The 8,830-nt window shown below is 55.3% G+C and overlaps 1 protein-coding gene across 11 annotated transcripts in view; it reads left to right on the top strand.

Moving 5' to 3' along the window:
* Window positions 1-895: 895 nt before the first annotated feature.
* The window catches only part of MBNL1 (muscleblind like splicing regulator 1), a 31,523-nt gene continuing 23,588 nt past the window's right edge, over window positions 896-8,830 (top strand). For 4 of the 11 annotated variants that reach the window (XM_042838535.1, XM_042838536.1, XM_042838532.1 and 1 more), the window contains exon 1: window positions 897-1,190. In XM_042838535.1, coding sequence (XP_042694469.1) covers window positions 1,017-1,190 — 174 coding nt within the window. In that variant the 5' untranslated portion in view covers window positions 897-1,016. Of the gene's footprint in view, window positions 1,191-8,830 lie in introns of all 11 variants that reach the window. The other 7 variants (XM_042838541.1, XM_042838534.1, XM_042838530.1 and 4 more) reach the window with 4 other exon arrangements.

The following is an 8,830-nucleotide window of genomic DNA, read 5'->3' as shown; positions in this document are numbered from 1 at the left end:
TGCTGCCGCCGCAGAGCTCGGCTCTCATCTGCTTTCGCTCTGTAATCCGCCGCCTTGCCTTCGTGCGTAGCTTTCTTTCCTGGCCGGGGCGAGCTCGGCACGGCGTGGCTTTGACCTGGCTTCGGCTTTGGCGCATAGAGGACGCGCGGCGCTTCTCCCCGTGCACATGAGCGTTTGGCGCGGATCGGGGGCAGGACGTCCCACGTCGCTCCCCGCCGTTGCCGCGGCGCCGTGCGGGTCCGCCGTGCTGCGTCGCGCCCCGGCTCGGGGCTCCTCGTGGATTCGCTCTCCCGTCAGAGCGCACCGTGCGGAAGGCGCTGCACGGCGGCGCTTGAAGGCCGCTTAAGCGCCGGGTGCGGGCCCAGTGGTACGGACGGGGGAACCCGGCCCGGAGCTCCGGCAGGAGGGGGCGAAGGCGGCGGCGCTCAGCGCGTCCCGCGCTGCTGTGCCCGGCGCGGCGGCGGCGGCGAGCGTCTGACAGGCGCGACCTTTCATAAGACGGCCCACGCCATTGGCTCGCCGCCCGGAGCGCCGCTGCAACGCCGCGCGCCATTGGCCGCCTCTCCGTCGCGCGGCGGGTCACGTGGCGCGGCGGGCGCACTCACCGCTGTCCTCTCTCTCCGCAGGTCGGCCCTGAGGGCCCGCCCGACGCCGCGCCGCTTCGCCCCGCTCTTGCCGCCCGCAGCGGCACCCGGAGCCGCCGCCACCCGTAACCGAGAGACGCTGCCGGGCCGCCTCTGCGTCCCAGTAAAAGTTTGCCGGGAAAGCCGGAGCCTTCCGGCGGAGCGCAGCCGGCCGCCCCCGCCCGCTCCGAGCTGCCCGTGCCCCCCAGCGGCCGCCCCGAACGGCCCCGGCCCCGCCATGGGGTGCTGAGCCCGGCCGCCTCCCCTCCTTCCCCCGCGCGGTGACCGCTCGGCGCCCCCGGCCCCATGTGCCCCTAGCGGAGCGGGAACCGCCTGGAGCCGCTCTGCTCGGCCCCGCTGCTGTGTTGGACGTTGACCCCGTAGGACCTAACGATGGCCGTCAGCGTCACGCCCATCCGCGACACCAAGTGGCTCACGCTGGAGGTGTGCCGGGAGTTCCAGAGAGGGACGTGCTCGCGGCCGGACACAGAATGTAAATTTGCACACCCGTCGAAAAGCTGCCAGGTGGAAAACGGACGTGTCATCGCCTGCTTCGATTCATTGAAAGTGAGTAAGCCTTATGTTGTTTCCAAGGGTGTGCGGTAAGGAGAAGCAGGCACGGTGGTGGAGACCCCGGAGCCCCAGGGAGTGCGGCTGCCTGCTGGCTCGGGATGTGCTGCTGCTGCTGGCATTGAGGGCTGCTGTCGTTCTCCGGGCCCAGGGAACGATGGACTGGCACAGAATGAGCTCCGCGGGGCTGGGGTCAGCTGGTGTGGCTGCAGCCGGGAGTCCTCTGGCCCCAGATTGCTCTGTGTGTAGATGGAGTAGAGGGCATTTCGTTCAGAAACAGCTAAGTCACTGTGGGGACTCGCTGTTCTTAATAGCACAGATGCGTAAGCAATATGGTGATTGGTTCCCACCATGGCTGCAGGCAGGCTTGTGCTGTCCCCAGCAGCGGCATGCACATCTTGGAGCAGTGCTTTCCCTCCGTGTTCCTTGGGTGCCCTGAATGCTGTGCTTACGCTGGTGCTCAGGACACACAGTTAGTTTCTGTTTCCCACTGAGGCCCAGGTGTGGGGAGGGCTGATTCCCAGCAGTGCGTGGTGCCCCTGGGTGCAGGGAGGTGACAGTGCGGTGCTGGTGCTGGGGCTGGGCCTGAGCTGGGCTCTGTGTATCTTGGCTGTAGCAGTCAGTGCTGAGAACGTGTATTTGCAGCTCCTTCTCTTGTTTTTTGGTAACTTCAATTATCTTAGCACATAAAGTGCCGTTTGCAGGATGGGCATTTTAGTTCAACGTAAACATAAAAATCAAAAGTTGGGAAGCAGAAATATTGGTCTCTTCCTTCTGTGTAATTTTCTCCCAGTCAGCCCCAGCCCCAGGAGCAGTGGGCAGCTGCAGCAGCAGGGCCTGTGGTGGGCTTGTACAAAGTGACAGATCTGAACTTCAAACCTGGCTCAGGTGGGAAAATGTGGTGAGCCTTCAGGATGTCCCCAGGTCCAAAATGCGCAGCCTCACCGCGCCAGCCTGCTCTGTGTATGGGAACTGAAAGGTGTTTGTGTTGCTTCTTCAGTGGTAAAACAGCAATAATTATAGCACATGGTGTCCTCACTTTGTCGCTGATGGCAGAAGCCCATGCTGGGTGCTGTTGCGCTTGGTGCGGCCTATGCGCCCGGCTGGGTGCTCTGAGTGGCACTGCACTGCTGCTGCTCTGCCCCTCGGCAGAGTTCCTCTGTGCCTTAATGAAGGAGATAATTATCATCTCTGTCAGGAGCTGCGAGCCCTGGATAATGGCTGTAGGTGATGTTATGGTGCTGTGCTGCTTCAGGGTGTTCTGTTGAGGAAGGCTGCTCTGTTGCCCACATCAAGTCAGTGTGGTTAATTGAGTTGTAAGCCAGGGAGGATTCCCAGCCAGATATGTAAGAAATACACTGCTTCACAGGAGTGCTTACTTGTGCTCATGGTAAAGGCGTGCTGCTGGCTTGGGGCTGGGCCACAGTAATGGCTCTGTATTGTTTTATTCTTTTTATTTAGTTAGGTAGCTTGTCTAATGTGGGAGAGTGTCTTTATCAAAGAGAAAACAGAATATATCTCAGCACTGAATTCCCCGTCCAGTCCCAGCAGTTACTCCTTGTGTTTGTGTTTCAGATTTTTGCAGATTTCTGCACACGCTAAGCTAAACAAGCTCTGGTCACTGTGTTATGTTTGCTGCAGTATCACAAACATAAGATGTTATGCAAAAACAACTCAGAAAAGTGTTTTGCCAAGTTGGTCTGGCTCTGGAAGCTCAGTGAGTAGGTTACAAAAAAAGAGGTTTTTCGTTTGGGACATTGTAACTGTTACTGCCTCACTCATTCAATGTGGATCATGGGTGTCCAACCTTTGGGCTTGCTCTGGGCCACATCAGGGGAAGGGGAATTGTGTCGGGCCATGTATGAAGTATATAATATAAATCATGTATGTGAGTAACAAAACTTATATTTACTTAAGTTTTTTAATAAAACGTAAAAAAAGATGGCAACAAAAATATAAAACCTGCACATAAGATGGCAGGCTGGGCAACGGGTGTGTGTGGGGGCCAGCCCTTGGGTGGCTTTGGGGTCTCTTTAAGACAGAAAGGTTGAGGCTGAGCGTTCTGGTTGGGTGCTGGAGTGGCTGATTCAGCTCCAGCTCTGGCTCTGCATTGTTCAAATTCCATCAGATTTTCTTCCTAAATTTGGACGCCTCAAAGCCTGTTGAACTATCCACAACAAAAATATGCTCTTGAGGTCCCAAGTCAGGAAACTGGTTTGCAACAGAAGTCTGATTTTATGCATCATATTACAACGCTTTTTTTTTTTATATTTTCCTGGAAAAATCTGCCCAAGTAGGATTCACTGCTGAAGTTCTGGTCGCTTCCCGAGAGCCGCACTGGGGATGCTGTGCAGAGGGACGGCTGCGTGCCGCAGGACCTGCCTGCAGCCGTGTGCCACCTCCTGTGCTGCTCTGCTGCCTTTCCTACCGTGCAGTTCAGAAATTTAAAAGCACAGAGGAAGGCAATGGGAAAAGGAGTGACCTGGATTCAGAGCGTGTTTGCTGTGGCCGCTGCGTTCGGCACTGCTGTCAGCAGATGCTTCTCCACTCCTGATGGCCGTTCTGTGGAGTACGAGCTGCCTCCATCCAAACCGCTTTGGTTCTCGCTAATGTGAGCCCCATTGGTGTAAGGATGTGGTGTGATTCATTCGCTGCTTTACAGCTGGTGCACACTGTGGGCACGGCTGCTTTCAGTTCTCCTAAGTTCTTTGCCACTAGGGCTGCTGCTTCGTGTTTGTTGGATGTCCCAGTGCTGTGTGAGAGCTCGGCCGTGCTCTTCCTGCAGCAGAGGACAAGTCTCAAACATCCTCGTTCCTCTGTTATTTGCAAGTTGTCAGAACAGTTCCAGGCTGTCCTGTCGTGGCAGCGGGCAGCTCCCTTGCCCTGTGTCTGGCTGCTGCTGTGCCAGGTGTCAGTGTTTGGTTGGGGAACGGCTCACGTCTCAGAAACTCCTGAACTCTTTAATAATGACGTTTCACTTTTTGTAGAGCGGCCTTAAAAATGGCTAACAATATTGTTATCGCAGATGACGCTGTGACCGCCCTATTGCTGCCACCTCACAGATGTTGTTAGCATCTCCCTCCTTTGGCACTGCTTCAGAAAGCAAGAGTACATTTTTGACTTCTCCTTGCCTATTGCGTTAGAGTGCAGAAGAGTGCAGGGTCCGGACCCTACTTATTCACATAGAAAGAAAAGAAAATTGCAGTAAGTTGATTGCACCAAAGATGTGAGAATGGCGGATCATTTTGTCTTTCGTTAAGGCAGGAAAAAGATGCAGACACCTGCTTGAAGAGCATGGCAGCAGGCCTCAGTGCCTGTGTGTGCAATGCTGTGCTGCGCGGGTAAGGCACAGGCAGCACCCAGCAGCGTGCCGGGCTCGGGGCATGCAGCTCACAGAGGAACCATGGAGAGAAGTCTGAATGCGTGAACGCTGCTCAGATTCCTCAGTCAGCTCCTCTTTGCCGTAATGACCATAGCCGGGCAGATTTGTCTCCTCTTCAGCCTGTGTGTGCCTGCCAGCAGGACAGCTCCAGCACAGGGGGCAAAGGGGGGCGGCAGGCTGCTCGGCACCGGCACTGCCGCTCGGCTGCGGGCTGCTGATGTGTATGGCGAGGAGCTCTGCTATGCACGGCCAAAATAAGGAGGAAATTTCTGAAGTAATTTGTGGGAAAAAACGTAAGGAGGCCTACAATCAGAATACCTCATGTGAAAGGAACTCTGCCATTTGTCCTGAGCCTGCAAATGAGCCATCAGAAAGGCTGAGGGAGCCGGGTTTGTTCAGTGTGGGGAAGAGAAGGCTGCAGGGAGACCTCATCGCAGCCTTCCAGCTCTTTAAGGCAGCTGGCAGGTGGGAGGGGACCGGCTTTTTACACAGTGTGACAGGACGAGGGGAATGGCTTTACAGTACAAGAGAGAAATTGGGTTGGATGTCGGGAAGAAATGTTTTATCAGAGGGCGGCGAGGCGCTGGCACAGCTGCCCGGAGAGCTGTGGGTGCCCCATCCCTGGAGGCGTTCAGGCCGGGTTGGATGGGGCCATGGGCGCTGATGGAGTGGTTGGCAGCCTGCCCATGGCAGGGCTCGGCACGGGAGGATCTTTGAGGGCCCCTCCAGCCTGAGCCGTCCTGTGATTGGCAGCAGCCTGCCAGGCCTCTGTCCTTCGAGGCTGACCCCAAGTCAGAGTTCCTCAGTTCTCCCGAATACAGAAGCTCTGTTGCCAGGGCTCACACCTGAGTTTGCTGGAAGCAACAAGTAAATCACATCCAGGACCGAAGGATTACATCTGGTTTCTGACTTTGGAGCAGTGGAGGTGTATTTGCTGGGGCTGCGTGGTGCTGTGAGCCCAGCAGCATCCCATGTGGTTCTTGGAAATCCAGCTGGTGTTGGGCAGGGCTGTGCAGGGTGGAACCGAGCGCATGAGCCTTCCTTTGTGACAGCACTGTAGGGGAAGGGAAAAGGGACTTTGCAGAACAGGTGCACGTGGGTAAGTGCTTGGCTGTACTGAAGTGGTTATGGGCACAGCTTAACGGAGCTTCCAGGCTCCAAAGTGAGCTCAACTCTTCAGTGCATTGAAGGACACCTGTATCTGCCCCTTCCTGCTGGCATTATCAAGGTAATATCAGTGCAGGCTCAGCTGATGGCTTAAAATATTGCCAGAAAAAGCATGTGCTGGCATTCCCCAGCAGCCCTGTGCCTTCAGCCAGCCCCTGCCCATCATTCTGGGCTTGGTGCAGCACCACTGCTTCCCGGGAAGGCCCTGCTCTGCCTGCCAGTGCCGGTGTCAAAGTAAACAGTCAGAGGGAGCTCTGGCTGCAGAGCGCTGTTCTGGCACATCTCGGGATGGTATGACTTTAGAAAAATAAATCCTGCCGGCTGTGTTTGCCACTGATTCGTACCCAGTGACCTCCATTCAGCAGCTCGAGCAGAGCAGCAGGGACAGCTCCATCCTCGCATCCTTACTCCGTCGGAGCCCCAGCGTGCTCTAAGAGCTTCCAGCTGCCGAGCAGTGCTTTCTGCTGTTTGTCTCCTTCCTGCCCATGCGGTTCCCAAGCTTTTTTGGGCTCCTGGCTCCCACATTCCCTGCTCTGGGCTCAGTGTTAGCAGGCTGCACCAAGTGCTCGCTGCTGGGCCTATCCACATGCGCTGCAAGTCCCCTGTGGGTCTCTGCGGAGTGCTGCGAAAAGCCAGTGCTGTCCAGGGCTGCTTCTGTGTTTGGGAAGCTGTGCTGTGCCGTAGCACTGCCCTGCTGGTCCAAGCAGCCCTGCTATGTCTGCCTTCATTCCCCACCTCCCTTCATTTGCTTAAACTCTTTCTTCTTTTAAAGGCTTCTGACTCCCCTTTCCCTGGCATTATCAAACATACCAAGGTTACTGGTTCTCTGCTTGCCACCGAAATCCAAACTACACAGAGATGTTCACTGCAGTAGCTTTTAAATCATAAAGTTTATGGTCAAGTCCTTTCACTTCTTGCTGTGTAACCATTTGCTCATTATGTCCTTTTCTTCCTTTGTTTGCCTATGCCATAAAAAACGATTAACCTATCTTGTCTTTGTTTTGGCTTGCTGTGATTGCTTTCCCTCTCAATCTATTATTATTTAAACTTGCCTTTCCTTCCTGCTGTGTATGCATGCCCCGCAGGCTATGCAGTCAAATACTGAACTGGTTTTCTGGCATTGCCCTTTTACCAACATCTGCTGCTGTCCCTTCACTGGTGAGTGCTGCAGTGTGGTAGCAGTGTTTTCTGTGCAGAAGATCATCACTGGGGCAATCGGATCCTCCTTTCCCCCCACTTCTGAAGCTTCCACAAAATGCCATTACAGCATGGGAAGCACGTAGCTCTAGAGCCTCCAGCACTGCTCCGTACGGCAGCAGGATGCTCTGTGGGCCGGGTGGTGTCCCGTGGTTGTGTGGGATGTGAGCAGCTGGGGGCTGCTGCCCTGAGCCGCTCTGAGGCTGCATGTGGGCCGCATGCCTTGCACTGCTGGGGCTGCTGCGGGGGTGCAGGGAGCGCCAGGGTGCTGTTGTGTGGGTGCTCCTGCAGCACACATTGCTCAGTGGAACTGCTTCTGCCATGAGTGCCCGGGGTGGGTGGTGGTTCTCTGGGTGTTCGGTGCACCTGGCAGGAGCAGCGGGCTGCAAGCAAGCTTCAGATGGCACTAAAGCTGATTTTGGTAGGTAAGCACTTACTGCAGCAGTGCAGTTCAGAAGCAGCCTCTGAGTAACAGGTGATCAGGGTGACGCTCCTTGGGGCAGCTGTATGCAGTGTAAGGGAGCAGCCACACTGCTCTGCACCCACACTCAGGACTGAGCCACTGTGAGCACATGTGTAAAAATGGCAGCAGGAGCCATAAAGGTGCACTGGAGGCAATGGTGCGTGACTGCCAGCCCTGCTTGGCTCTGCCCGTTGGGCTCACTGTGTCACCTGGACTTGGTGACAGCATGGGGCATTCCTCCTGGTGCTGGGCCAGGTGCGGTGCATTGCTGTGTGCTGCGGTGTCTGGAGCACTCCGTGCTGCTGGAGGTCGGCCTGAGTTAGCTGATGAGACACTGATCCCTGGTTCTGTAAGTGGCAGTGTTGGTTCTGCTGGCCTCAGAGCTGGAAAGGGGAGCAGGTGCTGCAGGGCTGTGGCTGCTGCAGGGTGCTCAGCAGGATGTGCTCTGTAGGCAGGACTACAGCTTGGCTTTCCTTCAGAGAACCTTTTTCTAAAAGTTAAGGGACATAAAGCTGGTAGATAACAGTAGTGCCCAGCTGGTCTGGAATGATATGGAATGTAAAGCAGTTTCTCACAAAATTGCAAGTCCTGGTGATCTACAGCATGCAGGCCTGGCTGAGCATGGGCAGGAGCCTGTGCTTTTTTTTTTTTTTTTCCTTTTGACTGCACCATGGCACTATAAAAAGTACTAATTGCAATTGTTTTAATTTTTGCCTGCTGAATTCTGCACGTTAATAAATTACACAGTAAAGAACACATCCCCAGTTAAGTTCCACAGTTCTTGTGGTGATGAGCGATGACCATAAAGCAAAGCATTCCTCTGTGCCTGCTGTCCAGATCATGGCTTTGTCAGCACAGCTGCACTCCTGCCTGTTTGTATTGGAGTGCTGCAGGAACTGCTGCTATCCCTGCCTCACACCACAGCCAGCAGCCCTCAGCCCTTCTGCATTCCTGTGCCCTGCTTTGCCCCACACCCCAGGCAGTGACATGGCCCCTGCTGGGGCTTTGCAGCATCTTGGTGGCTGCGCTGTAAGCAGCTGTGCTCACGTTCTGCATCCCAGCTGTATGGCACGTTGCACCTCGCTGGGTGCTGCCAGCCCGTGGGTCTATCTTCAGGTTTTGAATTAGTCCTAAGTGCACTGCAGTTCTGTGCCTTGAGAAACAAGCGCGCATTTCAGCAGTTATGGCGAGGCATAACGTGGTAGCTCCAGGTACTGATTTATTGCTAAGAATTCAATGGCTTCTGCTCAGTTTCCTGCATTATTTCTGCATGTTAGAAATGCTATTACGTGTTTCACTCCTTGAGTGCTCTAAGGTTTTGCATTTAGTAGCTGTTTTTCCCCCACTGCAAAGAGCACCAAAGCTGGGTGCTGCTCAGAGGGCAGGAGGGCTGGGGCTGCCAGGGCTGGGAAGGGGCATCCATAGGAA

This window comes from Centrocercus urophasianus, unplaced genomic scaffold (genome assembly GCF_019232065.1).
Source record: "Centrocercus urophasianus isolate 14NV4802_14NV808 unplaced genomic scaffold, USGS_Curo_1.0 seq_831, whole genome shotgun sequence".
NCBI classification, from domain to species: Eukaryota; Metazoa; Chordata; class Aves; order Galliformes; family Phasianidae; genus Centrocercus; species Centrocercus urophasianus.
Note: the sequence above shows the minus strand (reverse complement) of the source record. Positions and strands in the feature narration are given on the sequence as shown.